Source organism: Haematobia irritans, chromosome 2 (assembly GCF_050003625.1).
Source record: "Haematobia irritans isolate KBUSLIRL chromosome 2, ASM5000362v1, whole genome shotgun sequence".
Classification (NCBI taxonomy): domain Eukaryota; kingdom Metazoa; phylum Arthropoda; class Insecta; order Diptera; family Muscidae; genus Haematobia; species Haematobia irritans.
Window position 1 is genome coordinate 187,357,179 of NC_134398.1, and position 17,408 is coordinate 187,374,586.

Below are 17,408 nucleotides of genomic sequence, written 5' to 3' on the forward strand. Positions count from 1 at the left end.
TCTATATATAGAAATTTTTGACAAAATTTTCTATAGAAATAAAATTTTGATAAAATTTTCTATAGAGATAAAATTTTGACAAAATTTTCTATAGAAATAAAATTTTGACAAAATTTTCTATAGAAATAAAATTTTGACAAAATTTTCTATAGAAATAAAAATTTGACAAAATTTTCTACAGAAATAAAATTTTGACAAAATTTTCTATAGAAATAAAATTTTGACAAAATTTTCTATAGAAATAAAATTTTTACAAAATTTTGTTAGAAATAAAATTTTTACAAAATTTTGTTAGAAATAAAATTTTGACAAAATTTCCTATAGAAATAAAATTTTGACAAAATTTCCTATAGAAATAAAATGTTGACAAAATTTCCTATAGAAATAAAATTTTGACAAAATTTCCTATAGAAATAAAATTTTGACAAAATTTTCTATAGAAATAACATTTTGACAAAATGTGTTTTGTATAGAAAAAACAATCTGTTGAAATCTAAACTTTATTTCAATAGAAAATTTGTAAAGTACCTCTAGGTTGGAGAGGAATATTTTGCAAAATCTACGAAAACATAAACAATTCTACCAAACAGTAACAAACCGACCGATTTTGGTAAAATTCTACCAACCGTGGCAACCGTGTTCCCAATTCCGAAATATAAAATGCAACCCTAGTTATTACGTGATTGATAATAAACTGTATATGCACTATAAATAAAACCTTTCACCATTTCTTTGAATAATTTTTTTTCAACCGGAAATATATCCATCGCGGATATAATTCGATTTTCAACACCACTTATTGTAGTGAATTAATTTTACGAAAATTCAGGTGAATATGGTGAGTATATAACCAAGATTGTGGAAATGAATCACATTCACCTGGTAGTGGATATGTGATCATAGACATTCATCTTTTTTTAATTCACTGCAATACTCACTGAATTGTATTCCTTTTCTGGTTCTGGCTCGGTGGGTTCTTTATCTTTGTTCGTTACAATGACATTCATTTTTCTTACAAATTCCTTAGCATCAGCTAGATCTTGTTCCCATTCGCTTATTATCACACTATCTGTGGGTGTTAGCTACAAAAACACAAACAACAAATTAATTTTTCTTGCTATTCGAAATTTATGGCGATTTCGATTCTAAAAATGCGAAACATTTCATAATATTATGAATTAGCAAAAGCTTTACAATGACACTATACTTTGGACGGACAATATTTAACAAAATGCAGAAACGAAATCGACATTAATAATTTGTTTCTTTCATATTTACCCATACGTAAATATCATTCAAATCGATTACACCATATTTCAATAACAGTGAGCATACATGAAATAATGATCGCGGCGTTTTTGTATCAGCAAAATAACGAAATTTATAACCCAATACTTCGCAGATTATAGAACCATTTGGCATATAAGCCCTTAGCAATGGTATAAACAATTGCCAACGTTCTGGTCTTGATTCAAATGATTCCAAGATTATATCCAAAACTCGATTGGGATCCAAATTAAAACATCCTGCAAAGTATTCAAATTCATCAATATAAAAATAAAAACACATTTAAAAATATGTTTACCTATTAAAGACTTTATAATGTCCATAATGCTATCAGAAGTAACATCTTCCTCAAATTCTTGATTTAATTCCGTTATAAGTTTGGCATAACCTTCACTCTCTTCACGGAATAGATTAAAACGTCGTTGTTTGTAACTAAAAGAAGATTAGAAAACACAGATATATTCGTTAGTATAATGAATTTATAAAATTGTAAAAAATAAATTATATAAAATGGTAATGGTTCATGTATTAACCCTTTGGCTACGATTTTTAAAAGATTTATTACGTTTATATATACTTTAGGCTACTTGATGAATAATCGACAGAAATTTTTAAAATCATAACATATGTAAACAGAATATTTTTATATATATTATATATTTATATTTTTGTAACAGTCGCTTAATTGCTTATAGTCTTGGTTATTTTCTTAATAAAAATAAAATGTATTTTCCTTATAACAGGCTTCAAACACTGGCTAGGTCATATGACATTGAAGACTTGAAAGGATTATACTCAATTTATGCATGAATATTTAAAAATGTTTAATTATTCCACTTAAGTTTTAAGTATTTTGATGTTCATATCATTGATTTCCATTAAAAAAAAATTGATTGACCTAAAACTTTAGCTCAAAAATATTCATATTCTGGGTAATCGAATTGTTATTAAATTATACAAAAAAATACTAAGATCTATGTATGATTATACAAAAACAAATGCATGCAAAACTTATACATAGTTGATAACATTATTTTGTTTTTAATAATAAATTTACTTACTATAATTTTGTTTTGATTTTTATGAATTTCGTGTAGAAAACTTTATTCTTAACTATACCAACTTCTTGTAGAGTGTCAATTTCCAGTCTCTCTTTTATAAGTTTATCAGGTATAACCTTTTCCAGATCTTTAAGTAATTGGCAGAACATCAGACGCTCCTCTTGTATGCCATCGGTCATCAGTGAGGTCTCAGCATCCAAAACGTTTACAACATCCAATATTAAGGAGGGAAAGTCTTCATGTAGGGGCTGTAAAAAGAATAAAACAAACAAGACATTGATTTAAGTAACATAACTCACTCTACCGGTGGGGACAGAGAAATTGCACACAAAAATTTTTTTTCTGATTCAATCACGAAATTAATTGATCCAATTAATTTTTAATTGAAATGTCTTCAATCACAGAAATGATAGTATCAATTTAAAAAATAAATTGAAGGTCAATTAAAAAGTTAATTGATCCAATTAAAAAATTAATTGATACTATTATTTTTGTGATTGATTTTTGTTTCAATTAAAAAATTTTTTGAATCAATTAAATTTTTAATTGAATATTTTTTAAAACTCAATTAAAATTTTAATTGGAAAATTTTTCGTGAAATTTTTTTGTGTGTGGATCTTGAATTATGTATTTTTGTACTGTAGTCTCTTTTTGGGAATTTAGAGATAAAAAGTCACGTAATATGAAATAAAGATTCAAGGGCGGTATAATATCTCCATTTTTTAAAATCTAACTGCAGTCTATCTATTAATTCCTGAAGGCATGGCATTAGTAGATTTATATTTTTTTGGCAATATCTATGAACGCAGAAGATTGTCATAATCGATGGATAAATACAAGCCTATCAGAACTGTGTGTTGTGTCGACAAAACCCACTGTACAATCAAAATGAGGAAACCGAATTCCTGGAAGCAACACTAGTCTAGCTCTACCTCTTAAAAACAAAAAACAAAAACCTTTTTTCGATAGAGATTTAAAATTTTATGTCGAAAGTAAAAGGTTTCCGAAAGTAACCGGTAAAAGTAAAAGGTTTCCGAAAGTAACCGGAGAACCGGTTATTCGGTCTAAAATATAAGTAAAAACATACTTAAAAAGGTAAAGGTATCACCTTTCAAATGAGGTGTGACCCGAGTTTATCAGACTATTTTTTTGTGTAGTTTTGACCCGATTTTTTACAAAACCGGTGTTAAATCAAAAAGTGTTCAATGTAAAGGTACTAACCCGTAAATTGTAGCCAACATTTCCATCTGTTGGTGAAAGTTTAATTGAGCAGATATCTCTGCGAGAACCGGAGGCATGAACTGATGAATTTAATATTATCAATGAAAAGTAGTATTATTTTTTGTTTACAAGTGTTTTTTTTCGGGTAGAATAAAAAAGACCCGGATTTAAACCGGAAACCGGTTGTAACGAACCGATTATTTAAAAACAAGACTTTAAAACTTTTGGAAAAAAAAATTTAAATTTTATTTTTAAATCGTATATGGATATAAATCGGTTAATATCTCCATTCCTAAGAAGAATTTCGATTTAACAAGCGCAGCGGCTAACATTGTTACGAAAATATCGTCAGACTTGAACCAAAAATAATCTACCAAACTTTGGAGAAAATTTTACCAAAAAAACTACCAAACAAAAAATCTTATTCTGAAAAAGATTAGAAAATTTTGTCAAAATTTTCTTTCCATAGAAAATTTTGTCAAAATTTTATTTCTATAGAAAATTTTGTCAAAATTTTATTTCTATAGAAAATTTTGTTAAAATTTTATTTCTATAGAAAATTTTGTCAAAATTTTATTTCTATAGAAAATTTTGTCAAAATTTTATTTCTATAGAAAATTTTGTCAACATTTTATTTCTATAGAAAATTTTGTCAAAATATTATTTCTATAGAAAATTTTGTTAAAATTTTATTTCTATAGAAAATTTAGTCAAAATTTTTTTTCTATATAAAATTTTGTCAAAATTTTATTTCTATAGAAAATTTTGTCGAAATTTTATTTCTATAGAAAATTTCACCAAAGTTTTATTTATATAGAACATTTTGTCCAAACTTTATTTCTATATAAAATTTTGTCAAAATTTTATTTCTATAGCGAATTTAACCAAATTTTTATTTCTATAGAACATTTTATCCAAATTTTATTTCTATATACAATTTTGTCAAAATTTCATTTCTATAAAAATTTAGCCAAAATTATATTTCTATAGAAAATTTTGTCAAAATTTTATTTCTATAGAAACTTTTGTCAAAATTTTATTTCTGTAGAAAATTTTGTCAAAATTTTATTTCTATAGAAAATTTTTGCAAAATTTTATTTCTATAGAAAATTTTGTAAAAATTTTATTTCTATAAAAAATTTTGTCAAAATTTTATTTCTATAGAAAATTTTGTCAAAATTTTATTTTTATAGAAAAATTTGTCAACATTTTATTTCTATAGAAAATTTTGTCAAAATATTATTTCTATAGAAAATTTTGTCAAAATTTTATTTCTATAGAAAATTTTGTCGAAATTTTATTTCTATAGAAAATTTCACCAAAGTTTTATTTATATAGAACATATTGTCCAAACTTTATTTCTATATACAATTTTATCAAAATTCCATTTCTATAAAAATTTAGCCAAAATTATATTTCTATAGAAAATTTTTTCAAAATTTTTTCTGTAGAAAATTTTATCAAAATTTTATTTCCATAAAAAAATTTTGCAAAATTTTATTTCTATAGAAAATTTTTGCAAAATTTTATTTCTATAAAAAATTTTGTCAAAATGTTATTTCTATAGAAAATTTTGTCAAAATTATATTACTATAGAACATTTTGTCAAAAACTTTATTCTATAGAAAATTTTATCGAAATTTTATTTCTATAGAAAATTGTTTCAAAATTTTATTTCTATAGAAAATTTTGTCAAAATTTTATTTCTATAGAACATTTTGTCAATATTTTATTTCTATAGAAAATTTTGTCATAATTTTATTTCTATAGAAAATGTTGTCAAAATTTTATTTCTATAGAAAATTTTGCCAAAATTTTATTTCTATAGAAAATTTTGTCAAAATTTTATTTCTATAGAAAATTTTGTCAAAATTTTATTTCTATAGAAAATTTTGTCAAAATTTTATTTCTATAGAAAACTTTGTCAAAATTTCATTTCCATAGAAAATTTTGTCAAAATTTTATTTCTATAGAAAATATTGTCAAAAAAAGGAAAAAGTTTTTGAAGTACCTCTTAGTTGGAGTGGAATTTTTTTTTATGTTATTTGCTCGATTTATTCGAATTTAATATCAGATTGGACCTATTCTTCCATCATGTCAATGGTCCAGAACCTGTTTTATAATATACCTGATATACCATTTTATGACTCTATCAAAAACAAACAAATATTGAATTATACTTTATAACCGAATAACCACTTATCCTGTTACTTCCGCCAGGAAACAAGTTGTTATTGCAATCTGATCTTAAGAGTTCTACCATCTATGAAGATGTAGAAAATTCCGAGGTATTGCTTAAGTAGAGTTTAGGCCATTCCTGCCTGTAAAAACTAACTAGTCCAAAGTGAGTTAACGCGAACCCCAGTGTCTTTATAAAGTATTTTTTTATATTGAATTCGCAATCTAATCGAATTTATCTTTAATATGAGCTGGCAGCGTTTTATTATCTTTTATACCATATTGGGAAAAATTTGTGCATTGGATATCAAAAAATGTAAGTGATAATTGAAACTTCCGAAATAGGCCATTCTCTATTAGCTGTAATATTAAAAGCCTTCAAGGCAATTTGGGTAACAAATCAAAAAAATCGATGGACTAGTCAAAAATTGGACAAATAGGACAAAGTAGATTTATTCTGAGCAGCCACAAAACAACGTTCTCTGTATAATCTCGTATCTTGAGACAGTACTACAGCACAAATAGATAATACATTAGATAAATACATTAATAAATACTTACCACAACTTCACTCAGTGTATTTAAGATCGTATCCTTTTTCAAGGTACATCGTACACCTTGCCACAACAGATCGTAGATAGCACTGGAGACACCAAATTTAAATTCATTCTTTGCACCCATATATGGACTTTCGTTGTCTCGAACATATTGTTTCAAATATTTTAAACTAAAAAAAGGAAATTATTCAAGAAGAAAACTTTTGCTTTAGAACGGGAATGCTTTTTTGATTGTGTTTTTTGTTGTGAGGAATAGAGATTTGATACTAATAGTGAAGAGAATGAATTGTCCAAATATCAAGAGGGTTACAATCAACTTCAAGAATGCTGTCACCAAAAGTCAGTCAGATCATTGAACTGCAAGCACAACACACATACATAGAGATTCGAGTGTTTATTGTATAAATGTGTGAAGGATTCTTAAGTGGCGTTTCGCAAAGACAAATTGTGTGTGTGTTTTTTAATATCCAAGCAAATGTTTCTAAAAGGACTGACTTTAATAAGATTTTGCCTTTGCTGATGTTGGGATAGTTGGTGGTTAACACATAAAATTAGGAGATGTTATAAAAACAAAGAAAGCATTTTCCGTACAATTCAGATTTTCCCGTTTTCTCAAAATGTTTGAAAACATCAGCGCTAAGACAATTCGTTGTCGTCCCTCCACCATTTGTGGTGTCCATTATGGCGCCTCGCCTCGATGCTTTCGATGATGATGATGGTTTCGTTGGTGGTGCAGTTGCTGTCACCAACGACTTTGACGACGTTCCAAATTCAGTATTATCAATATTGGTATCATGCGTCGCACTGTCCTCTATTCCAGCAGTGATGGTGACGGCTATCAAATTGTCGCTTGCACTACTGCTACTCGTCGTCGTTGTTGCTATTGTATCGTCTCCACTTTTTCCTTTGGCAGATGGCTTTCGCAAGCGCCTCATGTAATCGCGTATTGAAAACCCGTATACTACGCAAAGAGTGTATAAAACTTTTAATAGTTTTATACAATTTCTTTGTATAAGCAATCAATTTATTGACTAAAACAAATAACTTTTCCAAAATTCACTACACGAATTTCAAGCGTATATCACAAAATGTACATTTCTGTCAATAGTGATGGTAACGGCAATGCTGTGGTACGGTCAGAATGAAAATGGTACAATTATACCATTAGGTTGGCATATAAAATACTGCTTAATTAATATAAAAAGGCATTATTAGTTAGGCATATCTGACAAAATTAAACGGACAAGAATTTCTAACTTATCTACAAACATAATTTTTTTGTATATTTAAAAACAAAAAGTTTTCGTATAATTATATGAATGTTTACAACTCTGGTGCATATCAACTTCTCATCACTAGATCTCAATGCACCAAGCGCATATGAAAACTGTCAAAGTACAGCACAGTGTTGTATTTTAAAAGAAAAGCCATGGGCGATTCATTGGCAACTCTAGCAACCCAATAAACACAGGATGAGCGTTTTTCAATTGCAACAACTTTTCAGTTTGAGGGTAAATATAATTTTCAACATAAATTCAACTTGACTTGAAATAGCTCATCTTCAATACATCTTCAAATTGTTTGCGAATTACTTCCAATTTGCCAAAATGTTGACGAAATCTTTGAAAAGGTGTTGAAGATAATATGAGAAAACTTTGACAAAACACTACCCTAAAATGCAACGAAAAAACCATGTGGTTTTTAATACTTATTTGTGCAACGAAGTTCGTGGTCAATTGCAAGAAATAAAAAATGGAACATTTTAGACAAATAAGCAAATAGTTTATAAAAATAGGTAAGTGAAAATAAAAAATGAAATAAAACTTTAAGGAAGTCACTAAATGTATATCTCTTTGCAGAAAACTAAAATTATGGATTCTACGTTCTTGAAAACATTAAAAAGCTGACCGATGAAAAAATGGTGGACAATTAACTGGAACTGCTTCAAATAGTTTATAATAATTGGTACGTCAATATGAAAAATTAAATCAACACTTTAGAGAAGTCACTAAATTTAAATCTCTTTGCAGAAAACCAAAATCTTTGGATGCTACATTCTTGCAAACATTAAGAAGCTGACCAATGAAAAATGAGTGGCTTATCGACAAGAAAAAGTTTCCAGAAACATTACAAGTGCAACCAATTAAAATTGTTAAAAACAACAAATTGTTGAAATCAACAACTTCTGGATGAAAATGGGCATCACATCGTCAGTTTAATTCATATGCTATTATCAGTTTAAAATGGATATTTTGTGAATTCCTTCTGCTGGAAATCAATTCTAACACGCGGTCCAGTACGTTCCTAATTTCAAATTGCCCGCTTGTTAATAAATCTTAATGCTGTTTTATGACACCAAAAGTAATGAAAACGAATTATCAATGCAAAAGTGTTTACTAATAATGTTTAAGATATTTAAAGTTTTGTTGTTTGTTTTTTTTTTCTTATTTATTGATATAAGATTTGTTGAATAAGATTATTATTTATCAATTGGTATTGTAGTGTATTATGTAGTGTAGTGTATTATTACATATTTTATTTTGATGAAAATGAATAAATTATACAAAATTCATAGAATTTTGGCTTTGACTTTCAATTTGAAGTGGGGATATTATTCATACAAATTTAGGTTGAAAAGTATTTGCAACGATGTTAATTTTGAATTGGACTCGCATCGAAAATTGTTTGACAAATTATTGAGTAGCGATGCATTTCAATTTGAGGATAACACTTGAGATATTATTGCTAATGTGTTGAATTTCACTGTTGAGGGTAATGTCTGTTTTTTGTTGAGAACGCGATTTTCTCAACAATTTCTCAACTTGAATATTACCCTAATCCTTTGAAAAAATGTTTGAAAAATTGTTGAAATTTGGCATTTTTCAAACGTTTGTGTTTATTGGGAAGTAATATACAAAGGGAGGTTTACATTCAAGAGCGGATGCTTATAGGCCGGTATGCACCTCTAGCGAAAAATTTCATTCCCATAAGAAATGCACCTCTAATGAAAATAACAGGGTTGTCAAAAACCTATTTTGGCAGCAAACATTTAATTTATTACAATCATTGTGTGCGTAAAAGTTTTAAAAGGTCTGTAAATAATAAACAATTTATTTGAGGAATATTTGGAACATATATTAACAATTTTTAAAAGCGATTAGCTGGTTAAAAATTTGTGTACACAGCCCTGTTGTTTTGTTGTAGACTTAAAAAAATTTTTGCTACCGAAAATTTTGCTAGAGGTGCATACTGGCCTTGAGGGTAAATATAATTTTCAACATAAATTCAACTTGACTTGAAATAGCTCATCTTCAATACATCTTCAAATTGTTTGCGAATTACTTCCAATTTGCCAAAATGTTGACGAAATCTTTGAAAAGGCGTTGAAGATAATATGAGAAAACTTTGACAAAACACTACCCTAAAATGCAACAAAACAAAAACCATGTGGTTTTCAATACTTATTTGTGCAACGAAGTTCGTGGTCAATTGCAAGAAATTAAAAAAATGGAAAATTTTAGACAAATAACCAAATAGTTTATAATAATAGGAAAGTGAAAATAAAAAATGAAATACAATTTTAAGTCACTAAACTTAAATCTCTTTGCAGAAAAACCAAAATCTTTAGATGCTAAATTTTTACAAACATTAGGCAGCTGACAGATGAAAAATTAGTGGCTTATCGACAAAACAAGTTTCCAGAAGCATTTCAAAGTGCAACCAATTAAAATTGTTAAAAACAACAAAGTGTTAAAATCAACAACTTCTGTATGAAAATGAAAATCAGTTCAAAATGGATATTTTGTGAATTCCTTCTGCTAAAAATCTATTCTAATACGCGGTCCTGCATATTAATTAATTTTAATATTATTATTCATTAATTTTAATGGAACTGGAAGGAAATCGAATTATATATGCAAAAGTGTTCACAAAGAGTTTTTAAGATATTTAAAGTTTTGTTGTTTGTTGTATTGTTCTTATTAGTTAATATGTTTAATAAGATAATTATTTTTCAACTAGCATTGAAGTGTATTATGTAGTGTTGTGTATTATAATGTATTTTATGCGCTTTATAAGTTAAGGCGATACTGCTGCATGTTTATGGGATCGATAACACATTTACCGATAATTTGGTCATCGCCGACAAGTCGTAACGATCCGTCACACTGTAAGACTCTTTACAAATACCGACATTCCGTCCGGAATAACTGATAGTCTGTAAAGCGTATTATTTAGATGAAAATGAATAAATTATACAAAATTCATGAAATTTTGGCTTTGACATTCAATTTGAAGTGGGGATATCATTTATACAAATTTTGGTTGAGAAGTATTTGCAACTATGTTCATTTTTAATTTGACTCGCATTGAAAATTGTTTGAGATATTATTGACTGCGATGCATTTCAATTTGAGGTGTTGCGGATTTATTTATTTTATTTTTTGAATTTTAAAATGTAACGTCTACATTTAATAACTTTTTTTTTAATTATTTGATTTTAAATCTAACGTCAGTCAGATTGATCAGATCAGATTGAATTCGCTTTATTTTGTTTTATGTTATTTAGTGTATTTTATCACTTTTCCTTTGTGTTTTGATTTCTTTATGTTTAGTAGACATCACCATATTTTTGACACTTTTATATTTTATTTTGTCTTACTTTGTGATAAGTTTCTTGAAAGTACCGCTCGAATCAAACTGTTCTTTTTCCAGAAAACGTCGAGAAGAATAGAATTAAGTAAGACCTTTCGATTAAAGTTATTACATTTTTTGTAACTTCCATTTTTTGTATCTTATTTAGATAATAAAACAAAACACTTTCGTTTCGTGAAAATCAAAAAATCATTTTATTTATAAAATTCCCTAAAGGAATTTCATGTTAATAAGGTGACGTTTTTATTATAATTCTGCCTCGAACGTGTTATCGCCGTAACACATGGTTGCAGCCGCAACAAACGTAGAAAATTCTGGAAAAAAATCGTTTCTTTGTTACAGCCGTAACATGAGGATAAAGGCCGGCATGCACCTCTAGCGAAATTTTCGGTAGCAAAAATTTATTTAAGTCTACAATAAAAACACAGGGCTGTGTACACAAATTTTAAACCAGCTAATCGCTTTTCAAAAGTGTTAATATATGTTCCAAATATTCCTCAAATAAATTGTTTATTATTTACAGACCTTTTAAAACTTTTACGCACACAATGATTGTAATAAATTAAACGTTTCATTAGAGGTGCGTACCAGCTTACGAAATTGAACGCTACCGAAAATTTCTTTAGCATAAATAGCAATGCATTTCTTATGGGAATGAAATTTTTCGCTAGAGGTGCATACCGGCCTTAATGTGTTGAATTTTACTGTTGAGGGTAACGTCTGTTTTTGGTTGAGAAAACGATTTTCTCAACAATTTCTCAACTTGAATATTACCCTAATCCTTTGAAAAAATGTTTGAAAAATTGTTAAAATTTAGAACTTTTCAAACGTATGTGTTTATTGGGCAAATTCAAAAATTTGCTTATAAGCATTTGTCTCGGCTGCAATAAATATGACACGGTGTTGATAAAATGATATATTAATCAAACAGGGTGTTATGACAACGCGCTGAAGCAGGGAGGCACGTAGCAATCCTGATTAATGGTTGTTGGACTGACTAATAACATTTGTCTAGGCTGCAATACACATAGATACAGAGTGGCACAAAGTGACAGAAATGTGTAAAGGGTGATCCAAAAAAATTAAATAAAATATTGACAAAATTTTTCTATAGAAATAAAATTTTGCAAAAATTTTCTATTGAAATAAAATTTTTCAAAAATTTTCTATAGAAATAAAATTTTCAATAGAAATAAAATTTTGACAAAATTTTCTATAGAAATAAATATTTGACAACATTTTTCTATAGAAATAAAATTTTTCAAAAATTTTCTATAGAAATAAAATTTTGACAAAATTACCTACAGAAATAAAAATTTGCAAAATTTTCTATAGAAATAAAATTTTGCAAAAATTTTCTATAGAAATAAAATATTGACAAAATTTTCTATAGAAATAAAATTTTGACAAAAGTTTCTATAAAAATAAAATTTTGACAAAATTTTCTATAGAAATAAAATTGTGAAAAAATTTATTATAGAAATAAAATTGTGACAAAATTTATTATAGAAATAAAATTTTCTATAGAAATAAAATTTTCTATAGAAATAAAATTTTTTATAGAAATAAAATTTGGACAAAAATTTCTATACAAATTAAACTTTGACAAAATTTAAATAAAATATTGACAAAATTTTTCTATAGAAATAAAATTTTGACAAAATATTCTATAGAAATAAAATTTTTCAAAAATTTTCTATAGAAATAAAATTTTTCAAAAATTTTCAATAGGAAAACAATTTTTCAAAAATTTTCTATAGAAATAAAATTTTTCAACAATTTTCTATAGAAATAAAATTTTCAATAGAAATAAAATTTTGACAAAATTTGCTATAGAAATAAAATTTTGACAAAATTTTCTATAAATAAAATGTTGAAAAAATTTTCTATAGAAACAAAATTGTCTATAGAAATTAAACTTTGACAAAATTATCTATAGAAATAAAATGTTGAAAAAATTTTCTATAGAAATAAAATGTTGACAAAATTTTCTATAGAATTTAAACTTTGACAAAATTATCTATAGAAATAAAATTGTGACAAAATTTATTATAGAAATAAAATTTTCTATAGAAATACAATTTTCTATAGAAATAAAATTTTGACAAAATTTTCTATAGGAATAAAATTTTGACAAAATTTTCTATAGAAATAAAATTTTCAATAGAAATAAACTTTAGACAAAATTTTCTATAGAAATAAAATTTTCAGTAGAAATAAAATTTTTCAAAAATTTTCAATAGGAATACAATTTTTCAAAAAATTTCTATAGAAATAAAATTTTTCAAAAATTTTCTATAGAAATACAATTTTCAATAGAAATAAAATTTTGACAAAATTTTCTATAGAAATAAAATTTTGACAAAATTTTCTATAGAAACAAAATGTTGACAAAACTTTCTATAGAAATAAAATTTTGACAAAATTTTCTATAGAAATAACATGTTGAAAAAATATTCTATAAGAATAAAATTTTGACAACATTTTCTATAGAAATAACAATTTGCAAAAATTTTTATAGAAATAAAATTTTTCAAAAATTTTCTATAGAAATAAAATTTTTCAAAAATTTTCTATAGAAATAAAATTTTGACAAAACTTTCTATAGAAATAAAATTTTGACAAAATTTTCTATAGAAATTAAACTTTGACAAAATTATCTATAGAAATAAAATTTTGCAAACATTTTCTATAGAAATAAAATTTTGACAAAATTTTCTATAAAAAAAATTTACAAACATTATCTATAGAAATAAAATTTTGACAAAATTTTCTGTAGAAATAAAATATTGACAAAATTTTCTATAGAATTAAAATTTTGATAGAATTTTCTATATAAATAAAATTTTGACAAAATTTTCTATAGAAATAAAATTGTGACAAAATTTATTATAGAAATAAAATTTTCTATAGAAATAAATTTTTGACAAAATTTTCTATAGAAATAAAATGTTGAAAAAATTTTCTATAGAAATAAAATTTTGACAGAATTTTCAATAGAAATAAAATTTTGACAAAATTTTCTCTAGAAATAAAATTTTCAATAGAAATAAAATTTTTCAAAAATTTTAAATAGGAATACAATTTTTCAAAAATTTTCTATAGAAATAAAATTTTTCAAAAATTTTCTATAGAAATAAAATTTTCAATAGAAATAAAATTTTGACAAAATTTTCTATAGAAATAAAATGTTGACAAAATTTTCTATAGAAATAAAATTTTGACAAAATTTTCTATAGAAATAAAATGTTGAAAAAATTTTCTATAAGAATAAAATTTTGACAAAATTTTCTATAGAAATAAAAATTTGCAAAAATTTTTATAGAAATAAAATTTTTCGAAAATTTTCTATAGAAATAAAATTTTTCGAAAATTTTCTATAGAAATAAAATTTTTCGAAAATTTTCTATAGAAATAAAATTTTGCAAAAATTTTCTATAGAAATAAAATTTTGACAAAATTTTCTATAGAAATAAAATTTTGACAAAATTTTCTATAGAAATAAAATTTTGACAAAATTGTCTATAGAAATTAAACTTTGACAAAATTATCTATAGAAATAAAATTTTGCAAACAGTTTCTATAGAAATAAAATTTTGAGAAAATTTTCTATAGAAATAAAAATTTGCAAAAATTTTTATAGAAATAAAATTTTTCAAAAATTTTCTATAGAAATTAAATTTTGACAAAATTTTCTATAGAAATAAAATTTTACAAAATTTTCTATAGAAATGAAATTTTGACAAAATTTTATATAGAAATAAAATTTTGAAAAAAATTTCTATAGAAATAAAATTTTGACAAAATTTTCTATAGAAATTAAACTTTGACAAAATTATCTATAGAAAATTTCTATAGATAATTGCAAAATTTTCTATAGAAAAAAAAATTTTCAATAATTTTCTCTAGAAATAAAATTTTGCAAACATTTTCTATAGAAATAAAATTTTGCAAAAATTTTCTATAGAAATAAAATTTTGACAAAATATTCTATAGAAATAGAATTTTTCAAAAATTTTCTATGGGAATAAAATTTATCAAAAATTTTCTATAGAAATAAAATTTTGGCAAAATTTTCTATAGAAATAAAATTTTCTATAGAAATAAAATTTTTTGTAGAAATAAAATTTGGACAAAATTTTTTATAGAAATTAAATTTTGACAAAATTTTCTATAGAAGTAAAATTTTGACAAAATTTTCTATAGGAATATAAAAATAAAATTTTGACAAAATTTTCTATCTAAAGAAATATTATTCTTATTCTTATTAGAAATATTATTATTATAAATATTAAGTCGATCAATGTTATTATTATTATTATTATTATTTATTTTTACTCCAAGTCAATTTTCTTCTTATGTTTCTCAATACGATTGTGATAGGAACTTTATATTTCCGTTTGTCAAATGCATACACCAAATGGATTTGAACTATGCAACTAAAAACCCAATCAACCCTACCCATTACAGTTTTATAATGATGATCGTCATATACATTACAAGGGGACAATTTGTATGATAACAGAATTATGTTTACTTTTTAATGAGTTTCAAAACAAATTAATGATATTAGGGAGCATGCATTCATTTAATGTGGGCTGTTTGATCTTTTTGCCCTCTCTTCCTCCATTATCATTGGTTGCAACTGAAACAATTTTAGATTGTTGTTTTTGGTTTGCCTCTTTTTTTATTTTTTTTTAGAAAATGCATCATCAAAGCAATTTTGTAATTCAAATGAAGGGCCATTATGAAGGCAAAGGCAAGAGTCTTGCATTTCAAGTATGTCGTCTCGTGCGATAAGAATGATGAAAATTAATTGATGTCATTTTGTTGCAAACAAACATAAATGTGATCGTACATGGATCACCTACCCTACTATCCATGATGGTTAGGCATCATTATCATCATCATCATAAAAACCGAGGGAGATGAATACGTATCTTAAGATTTAAATTTGTTTTATTGTTTTTTTTTTTTCAAAAATGGTAATTTTAATGGTAATTTTAATTTGAGAAGGTAAAAAAGGCGATCAGGCAGAAATGCTCATATATCTTCCATCATGGCTTTGAATCTTATGGCTACTTTCGAAATTACACCCTCTCATAGAAGAAAAAATGAATTAAAAGTAAAGAAAAAACTTATTGGAGTCAGATCAGGACCATTTTAACCATACAGCAAGTAGTTCATTCTTACTAGTTTTTGGAATCGTAAGAAAAATGTATTCTGCTTTAGTTCATATTGAACTATGTGTATGGTCATTGAACTTCATACCCAGGTTTACTTCATAATATTTTTGAGACATACTTCATTAGGCTGTGGAAAAAAGTAATAAAATTTAACTACAAACAAACAATTTTTTACAATAAAATTACCAGAGTTGTGAACTCTTCTTATCACTGTGTGTTGCCCGATTCCATGTTTAGCTCAATGACAGGGGACATCCTATTTACAGTCGAATCCGTATTTCAAGGCAATCCAGGTGGGTTTATTTTTGGAGTAAACTACCGTCCTGAAATTTTTCACAGAATATTTTTTTTGAAAATTTTTATTGAATTTATAAAATTTTGTCAATATTTTATTTTTATTTCATATTTTGTTAAAATTTTATTTCATCCGTTTTGTTATTGTTGGTTTATTTTTCAATCATTATTGTTGTTTTTGATTTCAGCTTAAAACCATGCATTGTAGTTTAACCAACAGTGGAAAAGAATGTTTGTCAAATTTATTTGGGCAAAGCCCTATAGGCTGCAAGATGGTTGAATGGAGGCACGTTTCGGAATTACCACATTCCTCATCAGCATCATCACAAAGATTTATTTCGGCAAAAGCCGACTATGATAAACATTTTTTCGGAAGGTTCAAGTGTGCTGGTGACATTTCTGAGGGTTTCAAAGCTTATCTAAGTGGTTTCACTGCAATGTGAAGGAGGTCCCTTGTCATTGAGTTTAACATGGAATCGGGCAGCACTCAGTGATAAGAGAGAAGTTCACTAATGTGGTATCACAATGGACTGAATAGTCTAAGTGAGCCTGATACATCGGGCTGCTACCCAACCTAACCTAACCTAAGTGTGGTTCACTTTGGGTTTGGTGAACTATCAGAATTTGTTCTGATAATTGGTTGATAGTTTTGCTGCAAGTACTTGTAGCAAATAGTTTTTACTTTTTCTATAGTTTTTTATTTTTTGTCAATTTTGTCAGAATTTTATTCTCATAGAAAATTTTGTCAGAATTTTATTTTTATAGAAAATTTCTTCACAAGTTTATTTCTATAACAAATTTGGTCAAAATTTCAATTTTATAGAAAATTTTGTGAAAATGTTATCGAAAATTTTGTCAAAACTTTTTTTCTATAAAAAATGTTCTCAAATTTTTTTCTATAGAAAATTGTCGCAAAATTATATTCTATAGACAAGTTTATTCTATAGCAAATTTGGTCAAAATTTCAATTT

General features: G+C 25.6%; 1 protein-coding gene and 1 long non-coding RNA gene across 2 annotated transcripts in view; one reads left to right on the forward strand and one right to left on the reverse strand.

The window, feature by feature from the left end:
• The window catches only part of tho2 (THO complex subunit 2-like protein), a 34,689-nt gene extending 27,298 nt beyond the window's left edge, over positions 1-7,391 (reverse strand). Inside the window, exons 1-6 of the mRNA XM_075297045.1 lie at positions 6,896-7,391; positions 6,309-6,474; positions 2,349-2,596; positions 1,586-1,719; positions 1,279-1,526; positions 939-1,082 (exon numbers count right to left, since the gene is read on the reverse strand). Coding sequence (XP_075153160.1) covers positions 939-1,082; positions 1,279-1,526; positions 1,586-1,719; positions 2,349-2,596; positions 6,309-6,474; positions 6,896-7,239 — 1,284 coding nt within the window. The 5' untranslated portion in view covers positions 7,240-7,391. The remainder of the gene's footprint in view (positions 1-938; positions 1,083-1,278; positions 1,527-1,585; positions 1,720-2,348; positions 2,597-6,308; positions 6,475-6,895) is intronic.
• Positions 7,392-7,945: 554 nt separating this feature from the next.
• Positions 7,946-8,881, forward strand: LOC142224412 (uncharacterized). Its single transcript, XR_012719152.1, has 3 exons — positions 7,946-8,099; positions 8,164-8,269; positions 8,335-8,881. It is a non-coding gene; the product is annotated as an uncharacterized LOC142224412 (long non-coding RNA).
• Positions 8,882-17,408: the final 8,527 nt, after the last annotated feature.